Raw genomic sequence first — 20,712 nt, 5'->3', positions numbered from 1 at the left:
AATTAAAGCACGAAATAGAAACGTGAATTTTCAATCGCAAACTGCGTCTATTAAAGTAAATTTTATGCTTTGAATTTTGAACTTTTCAAGCGTTTCCAAGTGCAGTTCCCTATCGAACTCGTGTAGCCACGCCGAGTGTGCATTACCGTGGTGTTCATTCGTCGGGAAGCAAACTATTCTTTGCACACTGTGCCATCTACGAAGCGGAGCTATACCAGACGTATTATCAGCGACTCGTACAAGCTTCTTATCGCGGGTCGGTTTTTTCCCACGTATCCGTCGGTACAGCGACTTTGCTGCTTGGGGGTGGCTTTCGACCGATGTTTCTACCCTCGGTCAGATGGCAGCACGAGCGTTTCATCGATAAAGAGGGTTATTCGTAAGACCGTTACGCGAATTTTCTAATTTTTCTAATCGCAATTTTGTTCGGAAAGCTTCGACGATTTTTCCTTGTAGGAAGAAATAAAAATGGAGGGCTTCAAGGTAGAATTCAGCAAGCAGTTTTGAGATCGTAAAAGTCACGTGAAAATTGTAAGGGGAGTCAAAAGAAACTCGTTATGGTCTTTTTGGTGCAGCAAAATTCTTCTCGCGAGAGATCGCGATAGAATCAGCTTTTATTCGGAACAAGTGCTCGACCTTTCAATTATTCAGTCGAATACCAGCAACTTCCTCCGGATTATTAATAGGACACGAATAAAATTAGAGCGACCCTAGAGAAAAAATTGTACACTATTCGGGTCAAGAGGATACGTCGCGACCGCAGCGAATCGTAGCGATAGTGAAAATGTAAACAAGACGAAATTATTATCTACGCCATCGTCGTACAAAATTTGCAAGTTTCGAGAATTTCAGACTCCAGACTTAGAGAGGAGCCTTTTCACGCGTTCTCCTATTTACCCGTTGTCCAACTTCTATTAACGTCCACGATACGTACCCGGGAATCCCAAGACAATCGCACCTCGGGCAACAGGATCATTAAATCCCTGTATCAATTTCACCGGAGGTTTCCTACAATTCCCAACAAATGTCTACCAAGTTTCTCGAGTCCCTTTCTACAGATCCCACAATCCCGTCGATCCATGTTCCCCAAAGTCGTGCTCAGCCCCTGCTCCGCGGAACTGTGGTTCTTGCCTTTCGAACGGCCGCCAGGGCCCGCGGGGATCGAACAAAGAAAAAAGAAAAAACGCGAGAGTAAAGAAAGGAGAGACAAGAAAAATCTCGGGGCGGTGATTCGCAGGGGCGGTCAATCGCGCGTGCGAAAACGGCGAATTGAAATTCCCCGAGGGCGGTATTTTAACAAGGTGACAGCGTAACGAGGACTCCAAACACGAAGAAAACACCGAGAGCAACCCAAAGTAGGTGCACGCAGCCGGGGAGAGTTTGACGCGGTGTGGCACACAGAGAGAACACGTGCTCGGGATGTTGGAACACCGATCGGACGGATCATCAACGATACAAGCAGCGGAGGCAACGACACAGCGGCGCCCAACAACGTTTCTTAGCTTCCTTTTCACGGTGTTTCGCGCGCGGAAAGAATCCTGGATGCGACCGAAACACGATTATTAGAAAACGTGATGCAATTCCAGGAGGGATGTTTACCAGTAGACGTCGGAAAAACGTGCGGTTCGTACGAGAAAAATGCTGTCCTAGGAAACGTGTATCCTTAAATTTTTACCGAAGTTAGTCATTTTGGTCGCAGGCCGATGTTTGATGTCGTTTGAGCGAAGAAAAACAGTCTCAATGTGTTTTCTGACTCTAAACTCGAATACCGTCGATTTCTTACTGTCACAGTGCAGAAATACAAGATACACTCCGACAAAATAGAACAGTCTACGCTAATCTCGAACAATCCACGTGATCCAGCGTCGTTCCCGAAAGCAAACGAAAGAACTCGCGTCAAACTAGATCAAACTACAGTAGCTCCCGTATGTTTGCACTAAATGCCCTATAAATTCTGTATGTGTTGTCAGATATGTTTGTAATTTTACATATGCTTTCTCGAGACTCCTATGTGACTTTACTTTGCAAGAAATGTACACAGGGTGTTCGGCCACCCCTGGGAAAAATTTTAATGAGGAATTCTAGAGGCCAGAAAAACAGTTATTAACGTTTAAAGTTCCGACCGTATTGAATTTTTTTCTCGAAAATGCGCAAGATTTCGAGGGTATGAATAATGACCAAAAATGATTCCAATTGACCCACGGAACCGAAAATAATTTTTTTAGAATTAATTAAAAATTTTTTTTTTCGTCGAAAAATTTAGGCACTGTCGATTTTTCATAAAAGTTCCTTTTTCATTTTTAGTAATTTTGTTTAACGCCCTACAGAAAAGTTGTCTAATACTTTTTTGTAGGTATCCATGAGCTCTACTTCAGAAAAAAGTTTCATTGAAATATATTCACAATTGTAGGAGTTATGGCTGTTTGAAAATTGGACCATTTTTATGGGGTTTTTCTCATTTTGCGGGGTCAAGGATCAACTTTCCGAATATTTTTATGATTGCTACATATTCTACACTAAAATACGCGGTGTTTGGCTTTTTGAACATTAAAATCGTCCAATCCGTTCAGAAGTTATGACGTTTTAAAGATTCGTATGAAAATTCAGTGAAACATATCGACGCTATGGTCAGACATGTAATTTTCGGTAATGAATTTTTTTCTCGAAACTGAGTAGGATTTCGGGGGTATGTGTAATGACCAAAAATGGTTGTAATTGACCCCCGCAATCGAAAATAATTTTTTTAGAACGATTTGAAAAATTTTTTTTTTGTCGAAAAATTTCAACACTTACTCGATTTTTTTTCTCGAAAGTGGGTGGGATTTCGGGGGTATGTCTATTTACCGAAAATGATTGTAATTGACCCTCGCAGCCGAAAATAATTTTTCCAGAACGATTTGAAATTTTTGAATGTAATTGTAAATAACTTTTTAACGAAGCCTCCATCAACAAATTGGTATTCTTAATTTTCGTCTTATTTTGGCCTCTAGAATCCCACATTAAAATTTTTCCCAGGGGTGGCCAAACTCCCTGTATATGTTTAAACCGTAGGGACGTTGATACGAGAGGGAAACATTATCGTTGGTATCGATGGAAGTGTTTAAGCTATGATCGAATGTGTATCGATAAACGAATATTTAGATTCAAGCCGAAATGCGTTTGAGGGTTTGCTCCTCGAATGTGCGTAGTACTGGGTCCTCCGTGTCTATGACTTTTTAGTTTATAATACGTAGATAGGAGTCGAGAGTGCATCAAACTTTGGTCGAGAGAAGTCGCTTATATCTTTCATGTACTTCGTGTCGAACAGTTTATCACTCGCAACTTACAATCTTATTTTGAAAGCTCAAACCTATGCATTCTGTTTGTTAACGACGTAGATTGGAAACGTTCGAATACTTTCGTGAGCTACTGTAGGTCAAACGAGGTCAAAAAGAACGTCGTGTCACACGATTCGTAAGAGAATGGCCGCATTCAGGATCTCGACGCGCGCCATGGAAGCATGATACACGCATACACATAAAGATAGGGGTGGGGGGAAGCTTGTTTCGGGGAACCATACAAGACGATGTAAACGCGACGGGTGTGTGCGATGTGAGCGCAGGAGGGTCGTGTGACGGGATGGGTGGTGGGTGGTGCAAGGCAAACCCTTTGTTTGATCGGTAACGCGTGTAACCGTAGGCTTACCTGTCGGAATTGTCGAATGCCGCCATTGATCCGCAACGAGTCCGCGGCGATGCCGGCGATCCCATCGCCTGGTTCGCGCAGTTGCCGCAGAGAGGCGGCACTCGGCGCTGTACCAGCGTGCAGAGGGCAACAACATCCGGAACAACAGCACGCCGATGCTTCCGGTTGCGAGCTTTGTCGTATTATGCGCGCACTGGGGGACGTTGTAACGAGAACTGGCGGCGGCGGGGCCTGGCACGGGCAACAATGGTGCCCGCTCTTCACGCTTTCTCTGTAACAGAAACGGAGAACGGTGTTATCGACGCCATTGGACCGTAGGAACAGGCGAATCCGATTGGCCCGAGAGTATCGGGGCCAGGTGTTGTTAGGCCGAGTGTCACACCGAGGCTCGAGGCTCGAGCCTTTGTGCCTACCTTGTATTGTATTCGCTATTCTGTCGAGTCGAAGGTCAGTTTACAATTGGCATCGATTTTAAGTACGCCGATATGGGTCCTCGAAGGAAGCGTCTTCGGGTCAACTTGGTTAGGTTCTTTCGTCGCACCTTTTTTAGATACTGAGGAGGTAGTCTATTTTTATTTCAACGAGAACTAGTAGGAAATATAAACAGCTTCACCGGGACCAAAACATAATGGCCAGATCTCTAAGTAGTAGGCGGGAAGCTAATTTTTTGGACAAAAAGTACTCATCCTCGATAGTAAAAATACATAGAGTGAATATCGATACTGATAAATTTTTTCAATAATACCATTGTTAGTATAATGGTTTGAAGAAATTAATGCCATATAGAACACACATAAATAATTTTATTAATACACTGAAACACTCTAGGCAAAGAAAAGGTGAACCACTACTTTTAGGTAAACTATTCTTTGCTTTTATTCTCCTTTGAGTTTTTTTCATAGCACGCTTCGCAAAATCGCCTTAAATTTCGTGCATTTCCCGGTATTTTTTTTAAACGAGTTTTTGGCAACAGGACAAAAGATACTATACGTTCATGAGTTTTCAACAAACGTTGAAAATTGAGTTACTTCGTACCGCGAGAACTCTTGTATTTATGGAACGTGGAACCATTGCTGCATCCGCGAGGCTACTTTTTATTCTAGCCGAGCAAATACGTCTCGTATTGCTTCGTAAATACAAAACGAATTACAAAGTTTACGAAGAAAGCAATGGTATCGGAATTATCGAGGGAATTATATAGTTAAATTGCTTCAAGTTGAACTTCTTCGAAGAGCAATGGGAAGTTTCCCTTAAATCCCTGGACACCCGTTGCAATAACGCTTCATCTTGGAACTCAAATTCTTGTCTCTGTGTGTGAATATCCCCGGGCAGCTCCGCCGTATTTTAATTTGGATCGCTCGATAGCATATCACGGTATGCGGACCATAGATTTTTACGAACAAAAAAATCTCGGAATCTCTCCTTTTAGATTAGTCGCGGCAAAATAAATATAATTCTTTCAAAAGTTTAGCTCCAACGATACGAATAATTGAATCGCGAAATATTTCATTCTGTAATCGCAATTTCTATTTTTATTTAACCAGTAACGGTGGTGCGTTGTTCGTTTTACCGTCGATATTATTTATAAAACGTTACCGGCGAAAGTGCACATAAATTTAAATAGTTTTTTGCGGCAGGCCAGATTGCATTCTTCGTTACGGGGTATCCGTATAATCTGCGTTCCATTATGCAGCGTTTCAATTAAAATTGAATCGCTGGTGGCGTTTCCTTCTTAGCGGCGGATTAAGGGTTCCACGGCTTTGAGGACGGATTTGATTACGACATTATGAAGAGAACCGCCTGATAACGTTATAATATTATCGTGGCCGCATCGATCGGAGCGCCACGCATCGTCCCGCGACGCCGCTAATGAAGTTTTGTCTAATGAACAGGAGACGCCATTGTCAATTTTGGCATTGGGAGTTAATTATCTTATACAACTGGTAAACACGTTGACTGTCAATAGGACTGTCGTCCACAATACGTCGTGTACACGCGGACCTGAGCAATGCCTGACGCCCAGAATGGACCCGTTCGCCCCGTATCTATGCCCGCCATCGCGATATAACAGACATAATAACCGACTATATCGCGAAGAATTTGAATATGCAAATCGCGGTACGACGACCATCGAACAGGAAGACGCGTTCGAATTGTTCGTACCATTGTTCCAGAGCAAAATTAGTCGGAATTTAACCAACGTTTAATGGTTACGCGAACTTCGTGTTTACGTTTAAGGGAGGAAACCACTGTGATTGAAAAACAAACGAAGAAAGTTTCATAGTTACGATCAAAAGATTCTTGAAAATTGCCTTTATTTTCAGCCGTCACGGAGTCTTCGAACTCGTTTCGTATAAATTTATATTTTTTACTATTTCCCGTGAAAACGTCTTCAAGAAAATTCGAGAGCACCTTTTGCTTTTCCAAGGTGTATCCAAACTGTTCAGCGATACTGTGAACGCATACAGCGTGTACAACGCCGTTGGCTTTCTACGAGATTAATATGCGAGTCACTTTGCTGTTTACTTGACTCTGCATGTGGTAAATATTATATTAGAAACGGAGAAATTAACAGAGCACGAATGCAGAAAGGGTCCGTCGGGGACGAAGAGCAAATATGGTAATTAGGAACGACTGTTCACGTTTGATGGAAAACATTTTGATGCACATTATACTATTTATTACACGAAACACGTTCGTGATTAATGAAAATACGTATGAATTCTCAAAATTGTTCTATTTTCTATTAAATTTCTATTAACCTTCCTACAGCATTTGTGAAACAATTTAAGTTACCGTGAAACCTTATTTCGATCTTCCGAGTAGCAGATTATTTATTGACAATTTTCGTTTCTTTTTCTTTTGGATCCATAAAACGTCTCGAGTAGCGTTTCTTTTCCAACAAATCTAACAATTTAGAGTTCGTACGCTGCAGAGTTCGCGATAGCGCAGAAAGGAGATTGCACGCAAACCTCGGTAAACAAAAGGGCCGAAGAAAGGTCCGGGGAATAAAAGTTGAGGAGTTCGATACGAAGGTGCCGTCAAGGCGAATCGCGATGTAGGCGACTAATTCGATTTTCCTGAGAGAATGTGCTCAGGAATCGGTGTCGTCGGGGCCTTTGTCCACCGTATCCCTAAGTTGAGTGCTCTCGGTTTAGAATTGACGCTGATGGAAGACGACTGTCCCTCTAAGATATCGTTAGCAGTAGACTCGAGTATCCGTGGCTCCATTCTCGGGAGCTAATAATCAAAATGTCCCCGTTAAGATCGTGAAAATTAATTTTATTTCGTTCCAGTATCATTTATTTATTCACGGGATTGGAATTCGACATCCTCTTTAACGCAAAGTACCATTATAGGGTCAGAAACGTAATATCTTTTGAGTTGTTTGAAGTTTTAGAATACATTTAACAACCTTGTTGAGCGAAAGAGTCGCCTGTGGCAGAGTGATAGCGAAACGATTCGATGGAATTATTTTAATCCCGCAGAAACAATTTCCTGTTTCGGAAAAAGAAGAATGAAAAATAAATTTTGCCCGGAAATTTCAGCTCACGCACCGTAAAAAAAGAGCCTGAAAAATATAGTTCGTAATTGAGTTGGGATTTGAACGTAGCTTCAACTTTAGAATAAATATTTGCAAAATGTTACGCGTTAGAAATACTCTCAAAGCGTGGCTGACTTTTATAGAGCAATAGAAACGATATTTACCATTGGCATTATCGATGTCGGTTACGTTAGATTTATTTACGCGTCTCTTAACGTCGTTTCGACGTCGATGTAGTAACTCAAAGTCGCTCCATCGAACGACTTTGTTACGATGTTGTAAATCATAGCGTGGAAACGTAGACTGCGCGGCCTTTTTGTTGCGAACGTTGCAATACGAATCCACTTTCCTTTTGTTGTCTACGGTCGATCAATTCCACTCGTTCGATGCCTCCATACTTCGCGCGAACCCCGCATGATTAATTCAATAGTGAATTGACACTTTGACTGAAACGACCGCGATAACGTATGATTTATTCATCGCAGAATTTGTACGAGAGTATCGGTCAACGTACAAACTTTTCTTGCTGTATTCTATTGTCATTCAACATTCCAACAGTTTTTCCAAGTCACTTTACAAGCCGATACATTCTGTATTATTATATTCGTTCATTAATTACGCTGAATGATAAATCCTATTAGTCCTAGAAAATAACACAGAATTTTTGGAACATTATGTAAATTTTAAAAATTCTATATTATTTTCTGGGACTAATAGGATTTATCGTTCAACGTAATTAATGTATTCGCTTGAAAACACTGTTGGGATTTTTATATTAATTTTAACATTTACTAAAAATTGTAACGTTAAGCTCAAAGATATCTCCAAACAGTACTTGAATGCATAAACGCTTAAATAAATTTTCGATTCAAATAACTGTACCGCAGTCTCTTTCCATTGTAAGTCGTTTAAGAGAAATTTATTGCAGTAATGCGCATTCTCTGAACGTTTTGAGTCATTGCTGAGTCTCGTGCACTTCCGTGTTGCGTCAGGCAATCTTTCTTGCAGCCGAAACATAAGGATATAACGGGAAAATCTCACGGGATTTTCGAAAAATCTATTCTTTCCTAGGCTTCCCCTATTTGTATGGTATCATAGCCCATCCTGGTTATTATATTCCAACCCATATGTTACTGCAACCGGAACTCAAACTCTTATCCCTTCGTAGACGGTTCGTTCGAAGACATTTAAAACGGAATTATCGTTTGACAATTGTACAAATTGCCGTCAAGGATATAATGTTCGTGACTTGGAACTCTAAGAGCCCAAAGTTGGTTCGAAAATTTTGCTACCGAGTTTTCTAAAACATTTCAGAAACCTACTTACAAAATTGCAGTTAATATAATTTAATAAAATATAATAAATTATAGTTAATATAATTTTCAGAATTATTGAATTATATAATATAATCTTTTAACTAGATATTCAAATGTGCTTCTTCATCGTGGAAGTCTCGACGAAAGACAAACGAAAATAGGGGGAAAAACTTCCGGAACTTCAAAGTCGAAAATACTTTTCCGCTGAATTCCGGAGATGTTTAGAATTCATGGAATTTCTGCAGGGACTGGAATATTTTTCCATAATTTAGAAAATCAAATCCCCGTCCAAAGAAATTTTAAACGAGCGAGTAAAAAATCATTATAAATTCCCACCGGACTATTAAAGTTCGCCCGATCGTCGCGAGAAAATATTCCGCGGTTTCCTCTTCGTTTTCTCGGAGAAAACTGGCGTCAGCTTCCTGCGTTTTCTTTAACCAATCCAATGCAAAAGGTAACACAAAACGATTCAAAAAAAATTACCTATGAATATAAGATCTGTTTTCCTATGCATCGAAAGAGCATATCGTCCAAGAACTCCAAGGAACGAGAAAACATTGTCGACAATTTCTATTCACGTAGACCGAGAAAATCGTCCTTAAAATCTTTCTTCGTGTAGTTACATTTATACAAAAAAAAAAAAAATATCGATTAATGCGTTTGAATAAAATTTAAAGTTTCAAAATTTCGTTTTCAAAGTGAGTGGAATCTCATGGAATCGATAAATTTATTTTGCAAAAATTATTGATCTTGAGTAAACTGCGTGACAAGCAGTGTTCTCCTAAGTTCTACCTTTCGATACCTAAGTATACTCGAATTAAAAATCGTCCGAATTCGAGGACATCAAAGCCGGGGATTCCTCTTGGACGATAATCGAGGAACGTTCGCGAGAATATTTTTTTCTTATTTTTCTGGATAGGCTGCTTTCATACCAGCTGCGATTCCGCCAGAATTGACGTAGTTCGAGGAGAAAGTGCCGAATTTAACCCCGTTCCAGCCACCTTTCTGCGCGGAACACAAGATTCCTCGATCTGGCGGTCCTTTTGAGCGAGTCCAAAGGCTTCGTCGCTTGAACGAGCATCAGACCCGCGAACCTCGATGGAAATGCTCTACATGCAGATTTATCGCGAAATCTTGTTCAATTTTTCATGGATTCAGAATGTTTTTCAAATGCAGGAAGAGTGTTGGATTTCTATTTTTTTCATTACGATCAATTTTTCGGTAGAAATAATTCAACAACCATAGTAATTCATAACTCGGCCTTAAACAGTTCAGACTTCAAAGGAGATGGTCTCTTGACTAATTTTCTAGATTACTTCCTCGTCGTGGAATTAATTTTATTTTAAAACTCTGTGAAGTTTACGAATTTTCCTTGAACCATAAGATATAATATAACAATTTAAAAAATCGATTCATTGGATTTGCTAGATCACTTCCTCGTCGTGTATTATTTTAAACAAAAGGAGCTTAAAGGTTAAGGTCTGTCTGTGCAACTCTGTGAAATTCACGAATCTCCACGAAGAAATATGGTAATTAAAAAGTCGTTTCATTGGATTTACCAGACCAGAATGTTTCCTTGAGATTATTTTAAATAACAGGAAGAGTCGTATAGCGAATTATTGCTTCCCAGGAGTGGTAGCATGGACGAAACGTTTTTGGTTATGGAGACAAGCTGCTATAGTTTCCTACGGAACTTGCTGCACAACGCTAATTAAGAGCCACAAATTTCCTGCGGCATCGAGAGCACGGCACGTAAAATAGCCCCCCCGATCTAACACGCAATTCCCTGAAATATAGTTTCCTTCCCTGCTGGAGAATCCGCGCGTGGCATTTTGCTTTACGAGCTGTAACGAAACATGGGTTACCACGAATTTGGAAATAGAAGACTGGCTCGTTCCCCGGCGATAGTAGTTTGGTACATCGCGGTGGATCTCGAAACCAGGTCGGGAGCTTAACACTCCATGCTAGAAACCTTCCCACGCGAAGCCCTTTTTGGAAACACTGACGCCAGGCTCAAGTTATTAAAGAGAAAAGGGGATGAACTGCCTAACCGAATTCCTCCGCGAAATTTATCGCTCGCCGTCGCTGGACGATATTGACCCGTCCATTTTGCGAAACACGATACACGTTTTCCTACGAACACTTGTTTGCCACGATCCTCTTTCAACGCAGAGTTCGTCGGTTGACACGAGTTTTCGAAAAAATATTGAACAGCTTCGAAAATAAACGACGTTAGTTTGAGTCAACGATATACAGAAATTCTGATTAATTTCGTACCATAGAAAAAAAAAAAAGAAAAATTATTTCCCGCGCCGATAGTTAGCGGGCAAGCTTAGAAGAGATCTACGGTTCGTCCCAGTTTCCAGGATCACTCTGTATATTAATAAGATCGCGGAAAAGAAATACAGCAATGGATGTGGCTCGGCATAAATTGTGCTCGGGGAACCCGGCTCCGGAATGAACGTGCTTGAATCTGCTTAGCTCGAAACAAGAAGAAAAACGTAAGAAGTTTGAAAGAAGCAAGAGCAAGCGTATGGAAAGTGACTGAAGACGAGGGATTCGAATATTATAAAGAGTATTAAGGTTGCAAAGCATGCACAGCGGCTGGTAAAGTTAAAACGTAAAGAAGAAATTCGCAACAAGAAACGGTTTTGAAATTTGAATAACACAATGGGGGGGTTGAGAATTGTTTTGGAAAAAATTCCTACGTAACTCTGTCTCAGCGTTTAGAGGAGTACTATTAATCTTTTTATATTTCTTACACTTTTATCGCCGGACTTTAACTTCGAATTCAATCGAACGAGAAACTGTCACTCTCGACCGATTCTGTTCGACTCAAAGTTTTGCTTATTCTCGTTAAAAAATCTGTGAGCCTACGAAATTTGTGGGGATTCCTTACGACAGGCAATTTATCATGGGTCGAAGCCATGAAACAGCAGTTAGCGGCCGCATTCAGCATCCTACGCTGCTTTAAACGCTGGAAACTATGATACAGAGGCGCTCGCGTTACACTCTGTTTCGAACCCTTCTTCGATATGCCCCGGAACGGTGTCTGAACTCCTTAACTTCGCCAGTTACATAAATTGAAACTTCCCTCGCTACGCTCCGTCGAGAATTCCAACGTCTCGCGTTGTGTTGAGTTGGAAATTCATTCCGTAACCACTGCGGGGCGGCCAACTACGCAAGATAGCAGATACACGCTCGAATGTTTCGAGGAAACTGCCATTATCTCGCCGAAGAAACGACCAGGAAACGGGTCTTTAATTGCCCAGCAGTGAATCTAGTTTAAAAAATTCGCTAATAAAACGTTCCAGTTTGGTTAAAAAATGGTAATAACACTTGTTCGAGTTAGGGGTGAGAAACTAATAACTTCGAGTGAGCAGAACTGTTTTTCATCGGATTAGCAACTGTCCGTAAATCGTCAGGGCTAGTTGAAAGGAATGCATATGGCTATCGCGAATGATGCTAAACGTACGCTTCAAGAACTTTCTAAATTCAGGTCAAGTGATAGCATCATCGAAAAGGAGACCATCTTCATGGTATAATGCCTCTCTTGAAACCCTCTTATGCAAAATTCAGCAAACCAGTCAAAAATTTTCACCGACGTCTTCACATCACCGCGTAAGCTTAAAATCTTCTGACAATGTTTTGGGATGGGAGAAATATAGAATTCCATAAATTTTAAAATTCGCATTAACTTCAACTTGACGATCGCATAGATCGTTGAACCTGTTTACGCTTGGAAAATTATTCCCGCGAACAGAATTATTCGATCTCTCGCGCTTCGAAATGTTGGATTAACGGTTCACAATGCATCGATAATGCACGTAATTTATATTTAGAGAACGAATTTACATTAATAACAATCATGGTACGGGGTGTCGGTTCGTTTAAACGTTCAACCAATAAATGCATTTATTGTAATTATTCACAGTTTTCGACAAATAGTAGATAAAACGATTAGTAACACGTGTCGAGTAAATAATGGCTGCAAATATCAACATGTAGCTAAATTAATCGACCTTTAATGTTCTTGTTTTTGAACGATATTTAAGTTCTCGAGCGCCATTGTGCGTCCTCGACAATTACAACCTAAAATAATAGCTTCGATGGGAACTTAAAATACCAGTAAAATTACTGAAAAACTTCCCCTGGACGTTTATAATTTCTCCTCGATCGTTAATAGTGTACGTTTGTTCGTTTGTTCGTCTAATTGGACAAAGTGTAATGTTAGTCACTAACCTAGAAACGCTTCTCGCGAGATGCAACGCTGAAGATGGCGCCAGCGAGTCCCTGCGATCGCAGCGACATCTGTGCTGGTGGGAAGGCTGTCTGGAGCGATAAATGGTAGGCACGATCGGTTGCTGTATTTGGGTCTGCTGTTGTGGAGGCGGTTGAACGTCGTTGTCGAGTCGACAGTGCAACTCGATGTCCGGTACCGATCTCGTGGCCGGGTCTTCGTTGGTGCCGCTCTCCTCGGAGCCGCCGAGCCCCGAGACGGACAACTGTGGCGAGGCAACCAAAAAGGTTGCTCGATCCTGTCGCGTGAGCACCGGCTTGCCCTGAGACGCCGCGGCAACCACGACCGGCGGGGGTGGCGCCCTGCTCAGCAGGGCTGCCGTCTCCTCGCTGGAACCGTAATCGGTACCGTTTCCACCCTCCTGAGAGCCGACATTGCCGTTCGTATTCATCTTGCGCCCGGGTTCTCGACTGACGCGTCACGTGGCCATTTCCTGAAACACAAACAATCCCAAACGTCAGTCAACTTGGTCAAAATATCGATGCTGGGGTTCAACATTCGGGAAACCGACGAAATTATAACTGACAAGAAGAGAATTAGTAAAAGTTTATACCACGCGTGAAGATAATTTTGATGGTCGGCCAATCCTGGGAAAAACTTTAATGGGAGATTCTAGTATGATAGTAATTACGCAACCATCCTGCATCTAAATTTTAATTCATTTTCAATTAAATAAACAATTTACGGTCTAGTTTTATCGTACACTAGTCGTACGATCAGTAGGAATTACTGAAACTTCTTTGAGTATGTAGCGTCAAAGTAAATGTGAAAATAAACATAGAAGATAACATAGAATATAGTAATGGGTATAGTCATTGGATAGAGGATGAAATGCCCTTTAAAATAAGCGTTTGTACAAGATGATAGCTTTATTAGTTCCGGAGATATAGCGATTTTAGTTTCAAGTCGATACGATGGCTAGTTTCGGAGATATGAAAGTCGGAAGCGTTTGTTTACGTTCTTACTACGGCCTTGTCAAGGTCGTTGACCGCGCGCGCACATTGAAAAGTAGGTCAGTCGGTCACTCGGTCGCGAGTCACGTACGAGAAAGAGAGGTCCGGCGCGACGCGTCAGACGGAGACAGAGATAGTCGAATTAAGAAAAATTACCCCTTTACATAAATTACGATATCTCGAAAACGAAAAGTCGGATCGACAAAATCCAAAAGCCATTTTAAAGGGGAGGCTTTGCCGCTTCTAACAGTGGCTCTATAATTAATAAAACGCTAGTAGCTTCGGAACTGCACACTTCTAAAGTTTAACTATTTCGATACGCGTTGTAAGACTGTTCTAAGACAGTGGAAACTGAAGATACATGGTCTTTTTGTAATTATACTTATTTTATACCGAATATTTCAATATACTTATTCTTATTATAGATATGCTTGGTATGCCTCGCGACTATCCGAAAATCACTCACATTTTATCAATGTAAATGAAGCGGCCTTTCCACCATAGTATTTCAGACTTAACTTTTAGAGAAAAAATATATATCGAAGATCAGTCAAAAATATAATATCATCATATAAAAAGATTTGTTCTAACAGGACTCGAACCTGGGGCAAAAAAACTTTGCACTTGCAGACAGACACCCTATGTAGCAGCTTCTAGTAAATGAACGACTCGGATCACAGATGTTCGGATCGTATCGTTCGCTGATTGTCTTTCGAACTGTTCTCCGTTCGGATTCCTGGCCCATTCAGCGCGCATTCCTATGCTCTCGGGCTACTCAAACCAACAAAGTTTCGTCACAAACAGAGGTGGATGCGCCGTGGATGTTCTCTGCGGACACGAGTTCCCTTTGATGTACCGACAACGGATCCGGAACATCACCGAATGCATACGAATGCATTTATTTCGCCTTTGGCCTATCCGTATACGTTGCCCAAATTCTCCTATCGGTTTTATTCCTTCGCCGTCGCACGGTATGCACAAACGATCCGAAAGCGTATGTACGTGTGTGTTTGTTCCGTCTCCGGTGGCCCGATAATTAAATAACGAGACTGATTGTTTGTTTTACAAATACTTGTATATTCGCGTTAAAGATCGCCTTCGTTTTACTCGATTACTGGCACGACCGACCGTCGATGTTTGAAAATTGTTCAGACTTTTATTATCCGGGGTCATCAAACTGCAATTTTGATCGGCTTATCGGTTTGACGATCCGCGATGCTATTTTACGACCTCGCATCAGCGCTTGAATCGAGGTTCTTTAAAAGTGCAGGTCTTGCAAGTACCTGTTAATAACGAGTCAGATTATACGGTGAACACGAGGGCATATAATTTTGCTGCTCCGAACGAAGACGCATTCTTGATGGGAATGTACTGTGGATTTATTGTTTTGATTTTTATCCTTTTACAAATTCAGAACACACGCGTATGACTATAGTAATAAATCTTTAAAAAGTAATAGAAAATCCAAGGATCAACGTTATCGTCTTTCCATGCTCGAATATCGATTCCAAGAGGTGGACACCGGATATAGTCGTGCTTAGAAACTACGAGTATCGACTTTTAAACTACTCTGGGTATTTCTGACCCCCGTGCGACCGCACGGACTTTGACTTTCAGGGATTACCGGCTGGGTTTCGGTTTTCTTCCCCGCTGTTTCGCGCAGATTTATCGCCAGTCTCGTCACGTGCGCGTTGAAATACACAGGCTTAGCGCCGCGACGCGCGAATCTCGACGAGATCTCCCGTTACACACGACGGTTTACAGTTGAAGCTTGATCGATGGGATCGAGGGGGATGCTGGACATCGAATACGCTGTCGTTTCGATGATGATAAACTGACGCCACGAAAGGAGCCACAAATTTTTATTTATTCGCGTTCCAACGAAAATATCTCGACCACGTGGCTAATTTAAAGGGATAATATTTATTTATATATGTATAATAAGAGAAATTAAATTTTCGAATTGAAAACAGATGCAAGTTTTATTTGGAAGAAAATTCTTATAATCTATACGAATCGTGTAATTCCGTTTAAAAAAATATTGAGACCCTTGAAGCGCGAACTTGATAAAAATGATTATTAGTAAAATATGTTTTCTTGAATGAAACATTTCAAAATGGTCGAATTAAGGATACAAGGTTAATTATAATTTTTAATCCAAACGAGTACAGATCAAGCAACAACGACTTACCCAAAGTTTAATACTAATTAAAAGCACAGTTTGACGAAACGTTAAAAAACGACAGGCGTCGCGCGGCTCTACAGGGGCATTTATAATGAGTATTAATTATTGAAGGTATGTACTTGACGCGTGCGAGGAAAAATTCGCAGGAAAGTTGATGGAATTTTAAAAAAGAATCCCGGCTTTCATGAAATGTCAGAAATCTCGGGCATTTTAAACGGTGAAAATGCCTAAGTATGGAGAATGTATGTCAGTACTCTATTGAAGTAAACTTAAATATGCATCTATTTCCCACCAGTGTTAGATATAATATTTCAGACAATTAATTCCAAGTTGTTGAATGTTTGTCTAAAGTCTCGTTAATTTCTGCTAATCACATATGTCTATGTTGTGTTGTTAGACTGTATTAAATTAAATAAAATTGTCTATGACATTTAATAAAATGGTAAAAATATTTTATACATTATTTTACATACGTATTTTTCCTGTATATATGCATATTCTACGAGCATAAATGTCACTATTAATCACTTTGTTCCCTATTATTAAACTGTCTGCCGAAGTAAATTATGCATCACGTAAATAAAAAGAACAAAAACACCTGGAATACCTCCAAAGGGAAGTATTGTTGTTGAAAAACATTAACAAAATTTTAGGGTTTTGAAAAAGCTATCAGATAGGACTTTCCAAGATCAATTTTCTTCAACTACCATGGACTCTATTGATCGTAGAATTAGGTGTCGTCAGACTCTTACCAACTATAGAATTTGAAACAATTAAAATCTACTGTCTTCAATTTTATAGAAGTCGTTGATACTCATAATTGCAATGTTCACCCGTAGAATTTAATAAATATTTGTGTTCCCAAGACCAAAACACGAAGAACTCGTTCCTAAGACTTTGCACGCTCAAGTGAGTCGTTAACTCAACTTTCGTAGCGAAGTTTTGTGTAACTTTTAATTGGATCACTCCGGGGCGTATCCAATTGTCCCGGATCCGTGTGATCTGTGCAAACTTTCGACGGTAAGCAATACGTTATTCATTAGGAGTTTAACTAATTTGGAATCGTTATTCTGCCCCTTAACGAGCTTCGCGTTTCAACGCAATTTTTTCAAGGCTCTCTAAATACGCTGCATGACGCAGAGTCGTTCTCAAGTCTAACGAATCGTCAAATATAAAGATGTTAAACAGGCAGAATATAGGTTAACCAATAATAAATACATTAGACGTCTAATATAATTATTTTCTACAACGAAAACTGAGGGAAATGATTTATGTGCAGGCTAGTTTAGGATTAGAAACGAAGAAGACAATGCACGATCCTAATCCATTTTTCTTGAATTTTCCAACGTCCGAATTTGCGTGCAGCCAGCAATCAGTAACCATGCAAATTGCAATGGGCTCGAGACCTGGCAGCCATTTCGAAATGCAGTTTTTCAGCCGACGAACGAAAAAGGCCCGCCAGCCTAGCGTTCGTCTATTATTTCTCATTTACGTTTCTGAAATTGAAAGCGAACGAGAATTCTATTTCCATGATTCTCCGGGCACACCGTGTACAATGATGACCATTGCATTTTTCGTTCCAAACATTTCTTTCACAGGATGTTTCGTAAAAATATTAATAAATGGTAACGCATTGTTGATATAAAATTAAAAAATAATAACATACATTACAAAGAAAATTAAATTTGCCGGTGACAAAGGTTACTTTAACCCTTCGGAGAGTTTAAACACGAAAAAGTGAATTTAATTGTTGCACAGGCGACTGTATTGAATTTTCGCGAAGACAATTGCAAAATGAAATTAGATGGCAACGCCTGGATCCGCTGGGTCTCAGGTAATTCCTGTCCGTGTTGCCTTATTCTTTCGAGATAATTGGTTCTACGTTCATTATCCTCCATTGCAATATTTCATACGCAACGTAAACCAGAAGGAAATTATGTTTGCGAGGGATTCAAAGGATCTGGAATTCATTTATATTAATTTCCTGCTGCCAGTTTACTTGATCCCGTAAGTCGAGGTGTTAAAAGTTACCTTTTTGGCGCGAGACTGCGAAATTAGTTCCGATGAAAATTACATCAACAAGTTTTTCATTTGTGTATTTAAGACGGTCCTTTACAACTTATTACAGATACTTCGTAAACTTAAACACGACTGCTCCAACTATGCAATTTAATTACACTTTCGTGGGATACGCAAACACGGGACTGTTCGACAGAATATTTTTTAGAATTCGAAATCGTTCGATGTTAACATTTAAACGAGTTTAGGAACGGTTGATTATTTCAGAACGTCAAGAATTGCTTCACCTTCGAACTTTCGGTACTACGAATTTCATGAAAACGTTCTCCATTTCGCTGCACCGGCATAGAAAATATTATATGTCCGCAGTAACTCGGAGATTTATTGACAAAAACGGAGGAAAAGTTGGAAGCACGAAGCTGCAGGCCACGACCGCATGCTGGTAAGTTTCTAAAAATTCTCGCTGTTGCGTTCGTATTTCTCAGATGGCGGAAGTTACATTTTCATATTTGACATAAACGTCGTTGACGAAACATCGCGAACAAACCAACTATTTTCTCGTAGAATTTTTTAATATACTCAAATATATTTAATTCTGGTTACGCCAGTTTTCCATGCCCAAAGATGTCGACATTTGTTCAAATTACAACGTGAAACGTAAATACGTGTAAGGTTCTTCCATTGTAAACAATATTATACACGGTGACGATTCGTTAAAATTAATTTCTATTCGGTTTTCAAATCCGAAACTCAAGAATTCCAAGTTAATACTTTCAATAAGAAAATATCGATTGATTATACGGTATGCAGAATCCGTGAATTTACGAGATCAGCATGGCGGACACGCATTTCACAGAACGTATTATTACGGCTTCGGTGCTGAAAGGGGTAAATGGAACCGTGCATCTTTTTCTGCATAAATCAATTCTTCTCCTCGCCCTGCGCGTGAAAATATTAAAATGTGATTATTGGATACGTATTACTCGAGACGATATTTTTATTATTGCAACGGAGAAGTTAATTTATATAGAAATATTCTCATAATTAATGGAATTACGAAGACAGTGTACTTTTAAATATCTCTCGATAATAACCGTGCCAGTTGGATACGAATGAATTTCATTTAGTCGTTGCAAGCAAAATCTATAAACAGATTATTACTCCATTTAAGTCTCAGATGATATCCATATTTATAGTTTCTTCTAATTATATTCCTAGCATCATCGTGAACCTCGCTTTGGTCTATAAACGTCGCTCAATCCAGAAACCTGTCTCAAGTAGTTCGGTTCGAATCGCTGGGAGCTACTAGGGGCTATACTTTTAGAGATGGTTTCTGGTTAATTCTAGTTATAATCACTCAAGGACTACTAAAACATATGATTGACAAAGTTTCGAATAAATGCAAAAAATGAAAAAATGAATTAGCTCTATTTGGTAAATTTTCAATTTTCCTGCCCCTTCTAACCGAAAATACCACTGTGTTTACGTACCAAAAACCGTTCCACGAGAATGCTACATTTTTAGTCGAAGATATTCTTTCCTTGCTCCATCGCGTGATGTGTCGTGGAAAAACAACGAAGCTGTAGAACTCGAGAAGCCCCGCGCGTCTGCAGAGACAATTTCCTCAGCATTTTATCGCGTACAACTTCGAGAAGCCCCGGGAAACAGTACCACGCGAGCAGTTTGTTCATAATATTGTTGCAACGATGCTGTACGCATTAGGATCTTGGATACACGTTGCTTGAAAGCACGTTTCGGTCGCCTGTCACGAAAATAGCTCTCTGTGTATTTATTACGCCAAGGTTCGAGCTTATATACCCCAGGATTTTGGATGAGGAGCGAATCAGGACTCCTTGGAAAGTCTACAAACGCTTTCCGAATGTCTTTGACTTCACTACACGCACTCTGGCTTAGTTAATAACGAAAGTATTTACAATTTACAAATTTCAATACTTGACAAGTATAACCTTTTTTATGAATTCTTTCTCTATTTACTTTTATACCAAATATTGTTTATTACATTGGTGTTATACCGTTCTATTTACGAAGTAGTTTCTTTTGTTTTTTTAATACTAGTAGATCAGTAATATCCAATCACAAAAGCGATAGTGAGATGTAATGATATTAAACAATATACAAATCAACAATAAAAAAACCCGTGAATTTCAAACGTGTTCGTTCTTTGCGAATGTTTGCAGGTTTCAAAATTTTCCCGCGTCGAAATCTAATTTCCCCGAATTTAAATGAAAACAAGTTTGATTAGCATCCAGTCACGGAGGCCCAATTTGGAACGTAATAGGGCGACCTTAGTCGGAATCGAAACACTTTGGATAATTTCCAGGCGCTATTGCAGTGACGTTCTATTGCATTCACGACTCATTATATTCAAAATTTTCTGTAAAATACGTAGCATTCAGTCACGGAGAAATCTGTTTAAATTCCGTCTACGCGAATTAAAATTACTACAAACGCACGTTCAATTTGCTTTCGAAAGCAACGAAAGTAAGGAAACGAAGACGAACGAAACCCCTTTCGCGAGGAATCGTTCCTCCGTCGAAAGTAAAATGTTTCACGGTTCCGGATGTGGGAGTTCGTCGGGTCAAATGGCGCGCAAATTGTACTTCCCGTCGCGATGGAAATTCGTCTCGTCTCGTGGACGTAGCCCAGCCACGCTCGTTAAAGTATTCCGAGTGACGAGCCCGCGGGGCAAC

At 40.2% G+C, this 20,712-nt stretch overlaps 1 protein-coding gene across 2 annotated transcripts in view; it reads right to left on the bottom strand.

Moving 5' to 3' along the window:
* Positions 1-20,712, bottom strand: part of Sk (small conductance calcium-activated potassium channel) — a 252,814-nt gene that overhangs the window by 165,483 nt on the left and 66,619 nt on the right. For both annotated transcript variants that reach the window (XM_076778213.1, XM_076778214.1), the window contains exons 2-3: positions 12,787-13,277; positions 3,685-3,955 (exon numbers count right to left, since the gene is read on the bottom strand). In XM_076778213.1, the coding sequence (XP_076634328.1) occupies positions 3,685-3,955; positions 12,787-13,235 (720 nt within the window). In that variant the 5' untranslated portion in view covers positions 13,236-13,277. The remainder of the gene's footprint in view (positions 1-3,684; positions 3,956-12,786; positions 13,278-20,712) is intronic.

The sequence above is a fragment of the Colletes latitarsis genome, chromosome 11, assembly GCF_051014445.1.
Source record: "Colletes latitarsis isolate SP2378_abdomen chromosome 11, iyColLati1, whole genome shotgun sequence".
Classification (NCBI taxonomy): domain Eukaryota; kingdom Metazoa; phylum Arthropoda; class Insecta; order Hymenoptera; family Colletidae; genus Colletes; species Colletes latitarsis.
Note: the sequence above shows the minus strand (reverse complement) of the source record. Positions and strands in the feature narration are given on the sequence as shown.